The 17,581-nt window shown below is 43.3% G+C and overlaps 1 protein-coding gene across 5 annotated transcripts in view; it reads left to right on the forward strand.

The window, feature by feature from the left end:
• Positions 1-17,463, forward strand: part of Hs3st5 (heparan sulfate-glucosamine 3-sulfotransferase 5) — a 274,163-nt gene extending 256,700 nt beyond the window's left edge. For 3 of the 5 annotated variants that reach the window (XM_026787482.1, XM_005363526.2, XM_026787484.1), the window contains 2 exons: positions 11,750-11,888; positions 15,696-17,463. In XM_026787482.1, the coding sequence (XP_026643283.1) occupies positions 11,782-11,888; positions 15,696-16,629 (1,041 nt within the window). In that variant the 5' untranslated portion in view covers positions 11,750-11,781 and the 3' untranslated portion in view covers positions 16,630-17,463. Of the gene's footprint in view, positions 1-2,728; positions 2,884-11,749; positions 11,889-15,695 lie in introns of all 5 variants that reach the window. The other 2 variants (XM_026787481.1, XM_026787483.1) reach the window with 1 other exon arrangement.
• The last annotated feature ends 118 nt before the right edge of the window (positions 17,464-17,581 follow it).

The raw sequence follows: 17,581 nt of genomic DNA on the forward strand, positions 1-17,581 counted from the left end.
TCTTGTGCTCATCAGCTCTTTGTTGTGAAAGTCCAGTAAAATGCAGTTTTAGAAGTAACACAAACATCCATTGCCTATGCCAGTGAACCCCTGAGATTGAGAGTGGTGGGGATTCCAGACCAACATGGACTCCAGTTCCCTGCTTCCTACTAAATGAGACTCCTGCACAGGTAACTGGTTCCCTTTAAACTTGGTCATTACAGTGCAGACGGAGCCTGCAGACAACTCGGGATAACACAATGATGGGAGGTGATATAAATAATGGATGTGCGTTATCAGATGCTGAATGGAATTGAGAACCATTTGAAAAGTCAGAATAGGCTCAGACCTACTCCCCACAGCACAGGACTAAAACACATTCTGTGTTATGCTGGAAGTCTTTTCTTCAAACTCTTCATGGCTAACTAAAGAAAGAGCCAAAAGTCTCCTTGGCTATTTGATAGAACAACCATGAGCATCCTCACTAAGGCCTTTTCTGCTTCAGTCATCAACTGTCAGCACCCACAGGGGCCTGCACATGGCCTTGAAGCCAAACATGGCCTCCCAGGCCTCCTCTGATGCTCCCGAACATGCATTTCTTCTCGTTGCTGCCCTCTTATTTGATTATCACGATAGAATAAAAGCAAATCCTTTATGACAGTCTTTCCTAACTTCCCTCAGTTAATTTCCTCAGAATGTGCTTCCAGTGGGCTCCTGACAGCAGGGTAAATTGAAAGCTAATCAGCAGATCTTTCTCAAGTGTCTGTATCCTTTCAGAGGGTCCGTGTCTTAGGAGCAGATGATTATTTTCGGCGGTAATAGGCAGTGTGATGTGGTGGAGCCAACTCTAACGAGGCTACTTCTGCTTAAAACCGAGGGATAATAAGATATTAAAAATTGAAAATGACCTCAGGCATGAATTCCACCCTTCACTTTGCAGTTGTTAACTTTCTAGTGTATTCCTGTCTCGTTACGGGAGCAGGCAGCGCCGGCTAAACTGATAAAAACTCTTGGAATAAGGACTTTGAGGCCAAGAAAGGATTGCTAAATGTGTCCCTCTTTTCCACATACTGTGTTCCTTAAATGAAACATCTGGAAGGCTAAAGGGGTGAAGGGACGTATTCAAAATCACACAGGAGAAGATGATGCAGTTTGAGGGTTCTGGATGATTTTTTTTCCTTGAAGGAAACAGCAATCTCAGAGATAGCTCTCTCTGCTTTCTTATTCATCTGATAGATACTTCCCTCTTCTCTTATAGTAATTTCCCTAATAATTTGTGCCAAAAAAACCTATGTGTATTGCATGTGCATGTAAGGTGTGTGGATATGTGTATGTGGTATGTGTTTGTGTATATACTAATCTCATTGGCACATAATCTACTGTAAAGAGTGTGTGTGTGTGTGTGCGTGTATGTGTATACTAACCTCCTTGGCACATAGTCTACTATAAAGAATGCATCTGTGTAGGGGTATATGTGTCTGTGTGTGCATGTGTGTGTGTGTGCGTGCATGTATGCATGTGTCTATGTAACCTCGTTGACACATAGTCTACTATAAAGAGTGCATAAAGGAAACTTAACTACTTCTGTCCCTATGGGCAGATTCCAACACCATTCCCAAGGAAGCAGTGAGTCACAGGGAGGACCACAGAACTAAGACAGAGAAACACTGGGGAGTGGGATTCCAGATCTGTAAGAGGAAAAAGATGGTTGTGTACCTGTGTGATAGAGTTACAACAGTGTGTGCTATTTAAAGTCACATGCGAGAAAAAGAAGGCAGCATCGCTGTGACAAAGCTGAAGCCCACAGGCTGGGGGCGGCAGCATGATGGACATGAGCAGCTGTGGGTCTTGGGGCAAACTGAAAACACTGATGTCCTTTTTCCAGAAAAGATTAGTAACTTCAAGACAGTGCCCACAAAGAGTTAAGTCAAATGTGCCACCCTTTGCACAGTTGAGAATCCCATGTGCACGCCCAAGTCACAGCCCGTATCTGCCAATTGGCATAGCCTTGTCTCACCAGCATCATCTTCATTTCACAAGAAGCCTTGGAGAGTCAGGTTGAGGGAAGAGCAGTCATTGTGGGAAGTAGTTTGATCATAGCTGCTTGGATAAGAGGCAATGCCTCTCCAAAGTGAAGGTGCAACTGCAGGCCAGAGGCTGATATACAAATTCAGCAGGTCCTAATTCATGAATATTTCAATTTAAGAAATATTAGCCTGCTCTATTATAAATAGGAGATGCATCATTTTGCATGCAAACTAACTGTCGATTATAGTTTTATTAAATACAGGTTTTATAATGCATTTAGCTATACTTTATTTTTTAGTTATCAATGTTATTTTAAAACCATTTTTCTTCATCATTTGCTTTTTAAGCGCTTTAGAAAACATACTCCGTGGCAAGGTAGAGGAAAATGGAAAGAGGCAGAGAAAGACAGGGACAACAGATCACAGGGACAGAAGGGAAGGATCACACGAGGCTTAGAAATGAAAGTGGGTCCATGAGAAAAGTCAGGAAAATGGGGACATGGGTGAAGAGAGGAGGAGAGAGGGCACAGCCCAGCCTCATTTCATACAAGTGGTATCACATCACCATGCTTGGAAATTAGGTCTTCAAAAAGACCTAAGTAATGAAAGACAGGAGTAGCAGTGATGCTGGTAAAAACTCAGGCTGATCTCAGTGAGGGTGGATGGCTTAGAGTGTCTACAATCTCTGTTGCGACAATCATCCCTTCATTGCTACTTTTAAGCTAACAACATTAATGGACTAATTTGGAATTGGAAGCAGTGAAGATGAATTTGCTGCATGGGGGACTGGAAAGAGATGCACAGTATTCCCACCATACGGAGCAACTGGTTTATCCTCAAAAGTGCGGGGAGTTGTGATGCACACCAAGATAATCGGGTAACAATACTTACTGCCTTCGACAATTTATTTAATTTTAAATACATGCAGCCTAGGCTGGACTTTAATTACAATCCTCCTGCCTCTGTCTCCTGAGAGCAAGGGTCACAGTTGTAGGCCACCTCACCAGGCTATAATCTAATTTTTAATAGTGACTTCAAGGGGCAGGAAATAGAACTATGTCAGTAAAGTGTTTACCACAGAAGCATGAGGAACCAAATTTGACCTCTAGCACCAAGTAAAAAAAGCCAAATTGAGTAAACACACCTATAATCTCAGCACCAAGGAGACAGATACAGGAGGATGACTAGGGCTTTCTGACTTGCTAGTCTAGCTGAATCAGTGAGATCCAGGTTTAGTGAGAAAACCGGTCCCAGAAAAAAAAGGAGTAGCCAAGACACCCCATGTTAGTATCTGACCTGCGCATATACAGACATGCACACAGATACACACATACACACACACAAAAACAGACATACAGACACACACACACACACACACACAGACATAGACATACATACAGACACACACACAAACACATACACAAATATAGACACACACAAAGACACACAGAGACATAAACACACACACATAGAGAGACTCAGACACACACAGATAGTCAGACACACACACAGAGCAACTGGCTTGTGATAGCAGCTATTGTCACATGTCAGTGGATGGGTGTTACCCAGCCTCCACCACTCATGTTAGAACAACGAGTTGTTTCCTCGGCTGTCTTTCTTTAAAGAAATTTAAAGGAGGGGGAGTGAAGTATATTTGACAAGAACTCTTGTGGGAATATTTTCTCTGCCTCCCTTCTGTCAGCCTGGCTTCCTTCTTTTTGTTTATTTTTTATTTTTATTTTTTGGTCTGTTTGTTTTGGTTACCCAACTCATCAAACTTCACAGATTGAATTTAGGGAAAGGTGGGGCTACATTGGTTTCTACTGGTGGGATCTGTAAAATTTGCAGCTTTCCCTGAAAGACAGGAGTGGGGCTGTGGGAAGCCTAAGGCTGACAGCTTACAGTTGGTACACTAGGCAGTTTGGACTTTGGACAGGACCACTTCAGCTCCCCAGACCTCTGAGACACAATGCTACTGCCTTCCCTCTCTGCCAAGTCTGGGGCTCATCATATGGGGCCTTCTGATGCTGCAGGGCTGAGTCTGCTACAAACTTTCAAATGGATCGGTAAAAGCAAAATGTGTTTACACAGCAATAAGAGGGACAAAGAAAGTATATAGCAAAATGTTAACAACAGCTGAATCCAGACAAAGGATAGTTAAGTACCCAGGTTTTCTCAAAAAGCCAGGAAAATGAGATCACTTTCAGACGCATAACTCTTGATGAGCCTGCAAGCACCCTGCAAAGATAAAGTGTTTCAATTCAGTTAAAGAGAGGTGGTGTCCAGGTGTCACAGCTTTCAGGATATTAAAGGCCATCCCATCTGACTGATTTGATTATTCAGCAATTGTTTGCAGAGCATCTGCGACCCTAAGCGCTGGTGATAATTCAATAACGAAAACACACACTCTTAATCTGGAAACTGACATTATGGGAGGACACGCTAGTCAGCCATTTTGGGTTAAGTGGAATTCTGTGGTGGCGGCTGTGGTGGCGCATGGAAAGAAAATCTCAGCCTTCCCTGACTACCAGAAAGACTCTGTAAGAACTAAGATGAGAACATGAGGCCTAGAGGAGACAGAGGGAGCATGAGGTTGGCAGTGAAGGCCCGTGTTCTCCTCACAGAGTTCTGTTTAGGGGCTGTAAGAACCTCAAAAAAATGGGGACCACTCCCAATTCAAGAATGGCAAGCCATTCTCTGTGCTGAAGTTACTAAGTATAGATGTGGGGAGGGGCAGTGAGGTGAAAAGGGGTAAAGGACCCTTTAAACCCACCTCACTGATAGGGACCCATTAAAGAATATTAAGCCTGGAGGCAACGAGATCAGATTTCCATTGACAAAGATCCATCTGGCATCGGAGTGGAGAATAAATTGAAGCAGAAGCAAAACTAATAGTAGGAGGCCACTCAGGAGGCCATAATGGTTAGCTTGAGAGAGACAGCGACCTGGATCACAGCAGTGACAAATGACAGTGCACTAAAGATGGAACCAAGTGCGCTGAGCTAAAAACCAAGGCTGATGAACTCCTGGGCTTCTTGTAGGATGAACTGGCGGGCAGATGGGGAGCCGTGGGCTACGGTACTCAGGGGAAGGGCTGGGGGGGGCGGGCGGCCAGTGGGACACAGTGGTGATGTAAAGGTACTAAACAGATTTCATCAGGGTCTCCTGAAAGCCAGCACACGATAACCTGAGTCGGTGACAGATGGCAGTCAAGACCAATATTTTCATCATCAACTATAAAATCTTTCATAGGGATGAGGCAGAAGGCAGTTGAGGGCCTCACGTTCTGGTGAGTCTGCATTCCGCGTGGTGTGATGAAAGAGGAGCTGCCTAACAGCTCTGAAGTGCTTTCGGCCATTGGTTGGACCGCAGTAACTCACCAGCCTTCCTCCTCCTTAATTTGCTTGCTATCCCTCACCAGCATTCCTCCTCCTTTAACGGGGCTGGAACCACACAATTGTTTCCCTTTCCAGTTCTCTTTTCCATAGAAACTTTCTCTCCTTTGCTTTTTCTACCTCTTCAAGATTCAAGGACAAGTTATATTATTTGTCTGCCCTGGTCCACCGGGAATAAGCTTTCCTAGATTCTCCCAGGAGAGCATCTGGGGGTTTAAGTGGTGCAATAGTCTAGGAGCCCCATCCTTTGGGGGGGTCACATAACTCTGAATTTGAATCCTCCCTCTGTGTGTTCTAGCACATGCCCCTGGGTAAGTAATCTGTGCATCTCTCTGTTCCTCATTATCCATCTAAAAAATAAAATAAAACAGCTTGTACTTTACAAGTCTGTTGCATTACAACAGAAAATAAATGTGAACAGAGCAGAGCCTGGTAGTCATAGACACGCGTCTTGTCTGCCTCTGAAGGCTGTTTCCTGGAACAACTGAGCTAGCACTCAAAAGAGGGCTGTGATTTCGCAGGAGCCATTCTGCCGAGGAAGTTCAGCTGTTTTAATGAACTCTGTTGTTATCATTCCCATTATTGTTGTTACTGCTACTAGGGGCTTGAGGGACCCGTGTCTGCAAGCCCCTGAGCAACACTTGAGCATATCTGTATCATTATTATTTCTGAATCCCCTCATATCTTGGTTGGAGCTTGGGAATTGTTTCTTTCTTTGCTGACTGCTGTTTTAGTGAAACGGCCAGATGTCTCTGCAGCTTGTTGTTTCTGGCCACGTACTCTCTTGTAGATACTGACTGTGTTCGGCTCGTACACCCTGTCTGTGGAAGTTTTACTGGTGGAAGAAACAGAAACTGTGTTCTTCTTGAAACACAACATGAGATACTGAGAGAGAAAAAATAAGAGACAAGTAAGGACTTAAATATCACTCTAGGCCCATAAAAATACATTACAAACATTTAAAATCATTATAAACTACCTGTTTCCAATATAACACGGTTTTAGCCAGCATTCTCTAGAGGAACAGCACAGATAGAATGAATGCAGATTAGAAAAGGAACATATTAGATTGGCTTGCCCAATACAGATTGGGTATCCCAGCCAATGGCTGTCTACACAGTAGAGAGGCTGAGAACTTTTAGCCCTTAAGGCAAGGAAGATGTGTAGGGTACCAGGAGCTGCTTAGCCATGAGGCTAGATGCCTCAGATTCTCAGTCTGGTACTGATGGTCTAGAGGAGTCCTGGAGAGACTTCAGTCAAAATGGGAAGGCTGGAGGAGCTGGTTTCCAGTGTTAGCGAAGGTAGCAAAAGCAGTAGCGGTGTAGATGCATTCACCATCAGGAGTGAAGGCAGGCAGGCAAAACCAGCACTACATCTCACTCAGACCCCTTTCTGTCTGGATTGCTGCCAAAAAGTGCTGCCATCTGTAAAGGGGGAATCTTCCTTCCCCAGCTATCAACCCTTCCAGGAAATGGCCTCAACCATCGCCGAGAGTCTTGCCTTAGTTAAAATCAGATCCACTCAAGTTGACAACCAAAACCAATTATCACAGCTGCTCTGGTAAACTATGACTGAAATAGCATCAGCTCTCCATCTGGTTCAATAGCATTGCCCATAAAGATCAAGTCTATACCATTTTGTTGTATTCTCAGACTAAGAGGGACACCTCCTAGTGTTTGAGATCACAACTTTTAAAGGCTCTTAAACACTTCTTGATACTATAGAAAAACAAAATAGGCATCCTGACTCTCAGTCAATATCTTACATTTTCTTTAAAAAAATTTATTCTAGGACTGCTCTCACATCATCCCTGTCACTGTCTATAAAATAGAAGAAAATGTCACTGTCTTTCTCCTAAAGACTGTCACTGGGACATACTGGCGAGACCTCTCCATCCCTCAAAAGTTCCTGGAGGGTTTGGCTCATCAAGACAAGCCTTAGCTCTATGTGCATGAGCACATGTCCATGCCCACTGTCTTACATGAATAGAAACTCCAGTGTTGGTATTTGAATATTTAATAGGAGATCCCATTAAAAGTTATTTATGCTTAAAATGACCCTATGTTTTTCACAATCCAATTATACTACTTATGAGAACTACATCTATTCTATCATTTTCCTTTTCAAAATGCAAGAACTAATTAATTTGCCTCCTCGAGATATTAATTAAGGTTCAGTTCTGTAACGTGCTATGATACTTTCAAAGTTCTCTCCCGGGGTCCATGTCATGCTAATCCAATGAGACAGGCACTATTGTCTTCACTCTACAGGTGAGGAAAACAAATTTCAGAAGGTTCCCATGACAAAACTAAACCAGAACGTTCGCAAGTGCTCCTGGCACTGAGACTGTGGTGTCTGCCGTGTGTCACTGGCAGCTCCCTTGGCAGCTGAGATCTCACATGCAGACACCCTCCCCATCGCAGCAGACCTAAAGGTGCTTGAATGGGGTGATGGGCCAGATAGAGCGTAAGAGGAATCCGTCTGAGGACTACGCCAGCTCTTCAAACAGGAAGCTAGAGAAAATCCTAGCAGACACATTTAAGGCATCTTGCACACAGGGAACCTGAACTGCATGTATATTGGGCATACCAGCACATCCCACAGAGAAAAACCTACATGAGAACATGTGGGCTTGTTCAGAAGTCAGAGTCTATAGTTGGGGTGCTTGGGGGTCACGGTGAGATTGAAAGATTCTCAGGGGTCATAGAAAAAATAACCTCAGAGTTCATCAGGCTTAACAGTATAAGGCATACAGGCTTGCACAAACATTTCTACAGGAAAGTGGTAAATGTTCTAGTACCTGAGTCCTGGACCTCAGCAGCCTTTACGTTCCCTCCCTTTTCCTTCTTAGCCTCACTTGCCATTCTTTAAGCAGCGTCTAACCAAAAGGTCACTTCAGAACTTTGCTTACCCACACGAGCAAACACTTTCCAAGCTCTATTCCCAGGCCTAGATATTCCCCTTTGGCCCTCTAATTTTCAGTACAATGGACCAGATCCATTCCTACCAGCTGGCGGGAAAGTGCGGTGGGATGTTTACTCCTTGATCAACCCTCCTGAAAAGAATCAGTGGGACCTGGCGATGCTAAGAGACATAGAAAAGATGTTCCCTGCCAGTGAGGACACTAACAGGAGCATCAAAGCTAAAAGGGATGGAGAGCAGAAAGGAAATAGCCAAGCGGGCACAGAGGTGAGTGTAGGCAACTCATGGAAGGGAAAGATGATGGCCATCACACTAAGCCTTGGAAGAAAGGCCTGGCCTACTGGACTTGATCCAGTAAACAACTCCCAAACAGGTCAGAAACAAAACAGCTTATATTAGGAAGATTAACTAGGTTCTGCAGTCCCATAGAATAAGAGTATAGAGAACATACCTATGTGTTATTAAAAAAAACATACACACACACACATAGGCATGGGAGGATGGCCAAGTGCCTGGACAAAAGAAGGCATGAAGAAATTCTCTGGCTAGGGTGGTCAGACGTACATGGTAGTAGAAAGCAACATTCAATGAACTAGTTTTCTCACCTGGAATTGCAAACGCAGGCTTAGAGCAGAACCATCGGCCTGGCACCTCTAAGAAGGAGAACGGGTGATTCCTAAAGTGGCTCTGCCAAGCTCCTGGAGAGATTCTCTGGCCTAGACAGCAAAACAAACTGAATAAGGCTCAAATCCTTTCGGTTAACTTTCCAATACTTATAAATTCCATCAAGTTTTAGAGCAGTGAATCAGTGTGGTTCTAGTGCTCGGAGGAAGAGAAATCTGTGTTGCTCAAGCTGGACCACAGGCAGGAGCCTCCCCTGGAGAATTCTTCATGAAGGGTCCAGGATGAATCCTGAATTTTAACGCTTAGGTGGCATGGCATTGAAGACAGGCAGGTGGAGTGAGGAGCCGCGACAGTAGATAAAGCACTGGGCCTCACACTTTTGAGCAGGATGGTGTGGGCACCATGGATAAATACCTCGGAAAGCCAAACTGCTTCTTAGGCCTGCTCTCTTGGTTCTCTGCGGAAGGCTGTCGACTTCCACTGAAGCTCTGAGACTTTTCCCCTCAGCTCACCCTGTTTGTCTGTGAACACACGCGCATGTAATTCATTCACACTAAAGCAGAAAGGGTGTGTAATCCTTTAGTCAGGAAAGCCCATAAGCCTTTGAGGAGCCTCGCTACTTGGAGAACTCCCTTCTCCCTGCAGCAGCACAGCACAGGGCATTCATTACTTTTCTGTTGCTGTAATAAAAGTCAGGCGCCCAAAAGCAACTTAGCAGAAAGGGGGATTTACTTTGGCTTACGGTTTCAGAGGGATAGAGACCATCAAGGTGGGGAAACCATGGCAACAAGGGAAGTGGGGCCAGACCATAAAAATCTCAAAGCCAGGTGACGTATTTCCTCCGGTAAGGCTCCACCTCCTAAATATTTCATAATCCTCCCAAACAGCGCCACCAGCTGAGGACCAAGCACTCCAACGATGGTGCCTGTGGGGGTCATTACCCATGCAAGCCACAGCATGTGGAGAGGTCACAAGCCGTCACATCTGTGGCTAAGGAAAGAAAGGTTCGGGGATCCTACGTTGGACCTAGTTCTTGCCTTGCTTTGTGTATCCTGCAACAGTATTTGCATTTAAGCCTGGGATTTCCTGAAACAGCATCTCGACCATGTGCTTACCAGAGTAGACCTCAGTAAACTCCTTTTATACTCTTTTCTATGCTGTTGCCTCCACCTGCTTTCGCTTATCATGAGAGCCAAGCATTTCCTGCCCCAGCTCCCAGGCATAGTGGTTCTTCTGCCCCCTGTCAGCCACCTTGCCTCCTGCCTCCTTGCTATCTATCCTCCCCAGTGCGTTACCCAACACTCCCTCCTCCAGGAAGACCAGAAACTCCCTGCGACTTCTTTTCTCCTATAATTTTCCTTTGTGACGTTTAATATAATTTGTAAGTATCTTTTAATCCCATATAGGTTTGTTGACTTACCATCTGACTTTCACACTGGAGTGTAGATCCCAAGTGGGCAAGGACTGTGTCTGTCTAATTGTTCATGATTCTCTGTAGCACCCAGCGCAGAGCCGAGCACATGAGCAAGCTCCTTTATCTGTTCCTATGACCTCTCTATGGATGACTTCCTACAATTTCCCTAGCAAATAAAAACTGAAGTTTTATGGAGCCCACAGTGTCTTTTACCAACATTTATCCACACATTGAGACATGGGTTGTGTTCTCTGGTTGTTCCATGACTTTCTAATCACATGACCAGTTGCCCAAGGGCTGAAACTCTTTTGGAACATTTTTGAAATCACTGTGTACCTACTCTAATAGTGGAGAATGCTATTGGCACTCAGCAGTTTCTTGATAAATGAATCTAGGTCATCTTGACAAGCCAGCATTCCCCTTCTGCATGGCAGGAATCTCCACATAACACACGTGGAGATACCTTTGCAGTGAGATCTTTTCCAGCCAGCGCTCTGTTTCTGTCTTCTCAGATTACTATTTTCAGTTTCAATAAGAACCAAACAATCTTATCTTGAAAGGAGATTGGGTTTATTTTCAATAAGAAGTCTGAATTGGGAGCTTATATTTTTTTCTCCAGAATATAATAACGGCACAAGTAAAGCCTTACACTACACTTCTCATGTACGAGAGAACAAAGCTTCCAGATAAACTTTCTGGTGAGGTAAAAGTAAGTCTGATAAAACCCAACCTGTTCAGTTTCCCCGGGAGCCTGGAGAGGCCACACAGTAGGACCACTCGTCAAAGTGTGTTTCCAGCATCCTGGACTGGGAGGAGACATGAAAGCCAGCAGAAAACTCCTTGGAAACTATGTCTTCAAGCATAGGCAGGCTGGATACTACCTCTGCTAACCTCAGGAAACTGCCACTTTTGAAATCCCACCCTTTTGTTCCATTCACCAGCAAAGCAGAGCAAAAAGGTCTAAGACAAGGATGTTAAGTCCCAAGTGACCATTTACTAAACGGGAATTTCAGCATTCATTCTCTTTCTTAACTGCAGTTTTCCAGTTTGTTGCCTTACTGATAAAGCCTCGGGTTGCTCATTTTCTCAGTATTCTGTCTATCTGTCTAGATATGAAGGCAAGTATGTATGTATGTATGTTTGAATGTTTATGTGCCTCAGAAATTTTTGAAGACAGAACAAATTCTGTGTAATCTCCACAGAATTGATAGTTGATCTTACAGCACGGGCTAGGTTTTAAAAACAGAAAGAAAGAAAGGTAAGTTTTGTGAAAATCAGCTACACCCCTGCCAACATTGGTATGCTATCTCTTTGTTGCTTAATCGCTGGTCTCCAGTTCTGGCTGGCATTATGACAACCGCTGACATGCACCTTCTCTCTGTTCTCAGGCCGTGGCAGTCCTGAAGGTTGATGGAGGGCCATGCTATTCAAACAGCAGGTGTGGCTGAGACAGAAGCTCCTGGTGCTGGGAAGCCTTGCCGTTGGGAGTCTGCTGTATCTAGTTGCCAGAGTTGGGAGCTTGGATAGGTAGGTGGTTAAATACATGCTCTCCACTCATTCAGCCTTCTGTACCTCCTGATGTGAGTTTCCTTGGGCTATAACTTTGAGTCAATCCATTTTTTTTTTTTGTCTCTCAAGACTTCCAAGAAAAAACACTTTTCTGTGCTGCTGATTTTGATTCATTAAGACCTTAAAGGTACAAGTTCCACACAGCTCAAACCAAGATGCTTCATTCAAATTAATCTGTATTCTGGGAGCACTGACACTCATGCTCAGAGAAGGCATAAAGATAGGCATATAATAAATAAATAAATGATACCATCACTGACTAGAACCCAATGTGGCCTGTGTGTACCTGGTGCTGACCGTCAGCCATGACGGCACAGTGGTGATTGGACTATGTCTCTTCATTTTGAAATTTATGAGTGGACAATTATGTGTGCACCAGTAAAGAAGCTCATCAAGCTTGCAGTCCCCTGCCCTGGAAGGATGGCTACGGGCATGGATTTTTAACTATGTTAATTAACTCTGGCATTCGGATACCCAACAAGGATGCTGTCACACAGAATGATTTCCCAGAAGGCATTGGAAAATCCATAGAGAGGAAATTACAGCGTTGGGGGTTGGCTCTTAATAGGCAAACGGTTGAGAGGTGCCGGGCCTGCTGGAGTCCCCATCATGACAGTTGCGTGTCCCTGAGATGTTCTTTCATGGTTCTACAGCCAGGGTGACAGGGTAATATTGAGAGCTTAGTTTCTGAAATAAAGAAACTGCTACTTTCCCCCTTTCAATTAATTCTTGTACTGAAAGACTGGATTTTTTTGTCCTATACTGTTCCCAAAATCAACAAAAACACATCCACATTTTTTAAATGGAAACAGCTTTAGTTTTCTTCTCAATATCCTGTCGTTCCAGTGTTGTAAAGCAATACAACAATGGTCCTTACTTTTCTTCAGCCAGTGTCCAGCTTAACTGATAAACATTAACCCCCTTTTGATGTTTTCCCATTAAAAATTTCTTCTACTTTGTAATTGTGGCAGATCTAACTGCGAGTTTATCACTCAATGCTGGCATTCCAGTGTTTATTCTTGACATGCCATTTAATAGTGAAAAACCTTGAGATACCAACATTTGACATATGTCTATAACAGAACTTTAATGTGAAGTCTTCCCAACATCGTTAGTTGCTGATCATTGACATTTTATTGAGTAATTGGTCATATAGCTATGAACACATTTATCAATCAGCTAGTAGCGGTTTTCCTCTCAACTCTTTAGTGGGATGGCTTGTATAAGAAATTTCATCATCTGGTGGTCTTTCCCACAGTACACTGCTTAAGAATTTGAACACATTTTGTCTGAAAATGGCACGTGCTTCTTCAGGCTTACCCTTAGTAACTGGAGACTGCTTTCTGGGAGGAAGCCTGAGTTACTTCCCTTGTCTCTTCCAGTGTTAAATTCTGCTTCGGGTCTGGCAGCCTTAGAACTGCTCTTAAAGGAGCAGGGGAGTGAGATATTTTCTCCTAGCTTTACCTATTCTTTTTACTGGGGGCATTCATAAAGCAACTGTCCTTATAGGGTTTGATCTTCCAGGGAAGGAAGTAGAAAGAAGAGGCAAGTTCAGAAAGAAGGCAGCCCTTTCCAGATAGGAGTTCTATTCCTGCTTAGTTACTCCTGGAGATGTCCTTGTCAACATTTTCACCCAGGGTTGAACAAGAGAATTAAATCTTACAGAATAATATTTGAGAGATGATTGCTTCAGTGTTCACAGAAATGGTACTAGCTTCATTCTACATACCTAGGAGACATGTCCGTCAATGGATATCTCAGTGAAATAGTGCTAGCTCTATAGATAGAGCCCAAGAAGGGCAAAAAGGCTAATTTATACTATCCTCAACGGTGCTACAATCAAAAACACTTTTAACCATGTATCTGCCGACAACTTTGTAGCATTCAATTAGAACCCTAGAATAATAATTCCAATGAATTTATAAATTCACGTTTTCCTAAAACCAACTGTTGTCCTGGCTCATTTGATTTTTTTTTTCAATGATACAAGATTAACTCAAGTGGGAAGAGGGGCTCTCTATTGAGAATATAGCTCCATCAGATTGGCCTGTAAACAAGCCTGTAGTGTAGTTTTTGATTGATGTGGAGGGCCCAGTACATTGTGGACAGTGCCACCCTTGGGCAGTTCATCCTAAGAAAGCAGACTAAACAAGCCAGTAAGTTGCTTTCCTCCAGGGCTTCTGCCTTAGTTTCTGCTACTACGTTCCTGTCTTGGGTTCCCACCCTGATTTCCTTCCATGATGGACTATGATATGGGAATGAAAGCTGAAATAAATCCTTTCCTCCCTAAGACTGGCTTTGGCCATAGGTATTTTATCACAGTGAAAGGAACCCTAGCCAAAACAGTGATGAGCCCTGTTTTCACAATGGATTTCCATTGCTTGTTTTCAACTTTCTGAAATGGGTGTGAGTTGTTTCAAGAATCATTTAATAAATATTAGAAAATCTAACATATGTTTTTATTTTTCTTGAAGATTATGATATAGGCCAAGGTAAACAGAGCAAACTCAATGCCATGCCCCTAAGTTTTACACAATCAGTTGAACATGCCTTGAAGATGAAATGGGGCCTCTTAGGAAAGCAAGAGATAGCCTCATTGCCACAGAGGAGAGAGACTCCAAGTTACTGCAGTCATTAGAAAATTTCATCTGGAAGAAATAATTTAATAGCCATTTTGATTGGTATTATCCCCTTTGACCAATAAGCCTAAAATGACTTCCTAAATCAACCTAGTTGATTTTTTAATTAGAGTGAATTTTAACTTATCATCATATTATATATAAAGGTACGCACAATTTTCTAACCATATGTAGAGGCCATGTTAAAGTAGTCATTTTGTTCTAATATTATTGTGGCTATTACTACATCTTTCTCAGCAAAATATAGAGTTTTCTATCATTCCTGGCTCTATCCATTGCATTCCTTATCTTATAAACTCTAGTTCCTGAATTAAATTGCGTGGGATGAAATTTTGGGATTTCTGGCCCCATCAAAGTCTTTCTTTCAGATTTCTAGTTGCAGGAGTGGTGGGTCATACAGAAAACAATGATGTTCATACCATCAGCAAAATGGATGCCGCAACTTGACCTTTTTAGATAGATATGGGAAGAGAGTCAGAAGTAGAGCCCTCTTCTGCCTATCCCCAAGGATGCGGGGACAGAAATTCTCACAGAATAAAAATGTTCAGCGAGGACCAAGACTGGAGTTCTGCATAATGGTGATGCAAAGAGCCAATCAGAGGGATCGGAGCCCCCTCTCTAACTGTATCTCAGGGATGCTAAGGGGCCATGTGAATGGCACTAGGCTGCCAAAGGAGAAGAACAAAAGAAAGAACAACTCCACACAGCGCCTGAAATAAATGGCCCCCTCTTTGCCCTTCAGCGTCTTAGCTGAAGATTATAATCTTCTGCCTTCCCAATTTCTGAATGATTTTAACTGGTGAGCTGTTAAAAAGCTATTAGTATGGCTGGTGTCACTTGTCTATCTTGTACTGTGAGCATAAGTACACGCCGTAGTCAATTAAGTGCTTGGTGAATAAAATTTTTAAGGAGCACTAATAAAAAAATCCCATCAATTATGTGTGCTCCACTGAACACAGAGTTGTTTAACATAAAATTTCCTAAACATATGTTCATAATGGATCGCAGCAGCCTGGGACCCAGTGGCTTTATTTATGCATGTCGAATCTGCGTCTGGGCACAGATGCAGAACAATGAGAAGTTAAGTGGGAATAAGTTTCTTATGGTGTCTCTCTTCGGCTTGCAGGCTCCAGCCCATTTGCCCTGTTGAAAACCGATTTGGTGGCGCCCACAGTCAGGCTGAGTTCCCACTCCGGGCCCTGCAGTTTAAGAGAGGTCTTCTGCATGAGTTCCACAAGGGCAACTCTTCCAAGGAGCAGGTTCGCCTCCATGACCTGGTCCAGCAGCTCCCCAAAGCCATCATCATTGGGGTCCGGAAAGGGGGCACTAGGGCCCTGCTAGAGATGTTGAACCTCCATCCTGCCGTGGTCAAAGCTTCTCAAGAGATCCACTTCTTTGACAACGATGAGAACTATGCCAAGGGCATTGAGTGGTACAGGAAAAAAATGCCTTTTTCCTACCCTCAGCAAATCACAATTGAAAAGAGCCCTGCCTATTTCATCACAGAAGAGGTTCCGGAAAGGATTTACAAAATGAACTCATCCATCAAGCTGTTGATCATTGTCAGGGAGCCGACCACACGAGCGATTTCTGATTACACTCAGGTGCTAGAAGGGAAGGAGAGGAAGAACAAAACCTACTATAAGTTCGAGAAGCTAGCCATAGACCCTAATACCTGCGAGGTGAACACGAAATACAAGGCGGTTAGGACCAGCATCTACACGAAACATCTGGAGCGCTGGCTGAAGTACTTTCCGATTGAACAGTTCCACGTCGTGGATGGAGACCGTCTCATCACCGAGCCTCTGCCGGAACTGCAGCTCGTGGAGAAGTTCTTGAACCTTCCTCCTAGGATAAGTCAGTACAATTTGTATTTCAACGCTACCAGAGGGTTTTACTGTTTGCGATTTAACATTATCTTTAATAAGTGCCTGGCGGGCAGCAAGGGGCGCATCCATCCAGAGGTAGACCCCTCCGTTGTTACCAAATTGCGCAAGTTCTTTCATCCCTTTAATCAAAAATTTTACCAGATCACCGGGAGGACATTGAACTGGCCCTAAAACAATCCATCACACAACCCCGTGTATTGTCCCTGGAGATATGTGGCGTCTCCTTTAGATTAAAATACGCACTTTCCCAGACTCAGCTACTTAGTTCATTTCTCCATGAATACTTGTACATATGCGGTGTGTGACCAAACGCAAGATCAATTCTTTTTCTACTGAAAATTCACAAAAGTGTGAACACTAAACTGCTGCCTGCAGAGCTGCACCCTTGAAGCTATTTACAAAAGAAGAGTGGAGGTGGTGGGACTGGGAGAAAGTGACTTCAGATGATCTCAAGTTAGTCTTCCTTGGATTCAGAACTTGTCACCCGCCATTTTCATAGATTTAAGCCAAAAGATGAATGTGTGAAAATGTACCAATGGCTACGAAGCGTCAGGAAGAAGAGGATTCAGTTTTCTGGGTTTTCCGGTTTTGTTTTCTTGGTTTTTGTTTCTTGTTTTGTTGTCCTAAAGTGAAGCTGGCTCTTTAATACAGATACCGGATTGGTGCCATGAAAACAGAATATGCTATTTTTTTTGTTGTTATTTAAAAGAATGTCTTATCTCATAAAATTGACGTTGTTCCAAAGTTCATGTGGTGATTTTGCACTATTGTTTCCTTGTATGGACCATGGTGTCATTTGTAGCATGTCAATCACGTGCTGGAGAGTCAAGTCCTTTTACTTCCGTGTGTATGTCAACACAGAGAAATGTCCTGTACATATTGTAAATGCTGTAAATATCAGTTTCGCACTAAGTAATTCTATTTTGTAAACTGAATATGGCTATTTAATTTATTGTGAAAATTAAATTTATTGTGGTATTTAAAAATGGAATGGATTAAAATTACACTATGTGCAACTTTTCTTAAAAACTCCTTTTACTGTGTGCGCCCCCTTTTGAAGAGTGGAGGCTCTCTCTCTCTCTCTCTCTCTCTCTCTCTCTCTCTCTCTCTCTCTCTCTCTCTC

Source organism: Microtus ochrogaster, linkage group LG9 (genome assembly GCF_000317375.1).
Source record: "Microtus ochrogaster isolate Prairie Vole_2 linkage group LG9, MicOch1.0, whole genome shotgun sequence".
Lineage (NCBI taxonomy): Eukaryota > Metazoa > Chordata > Mammalia > Rodentia > Cricetidae > Microtus > Microtus ochrogaster.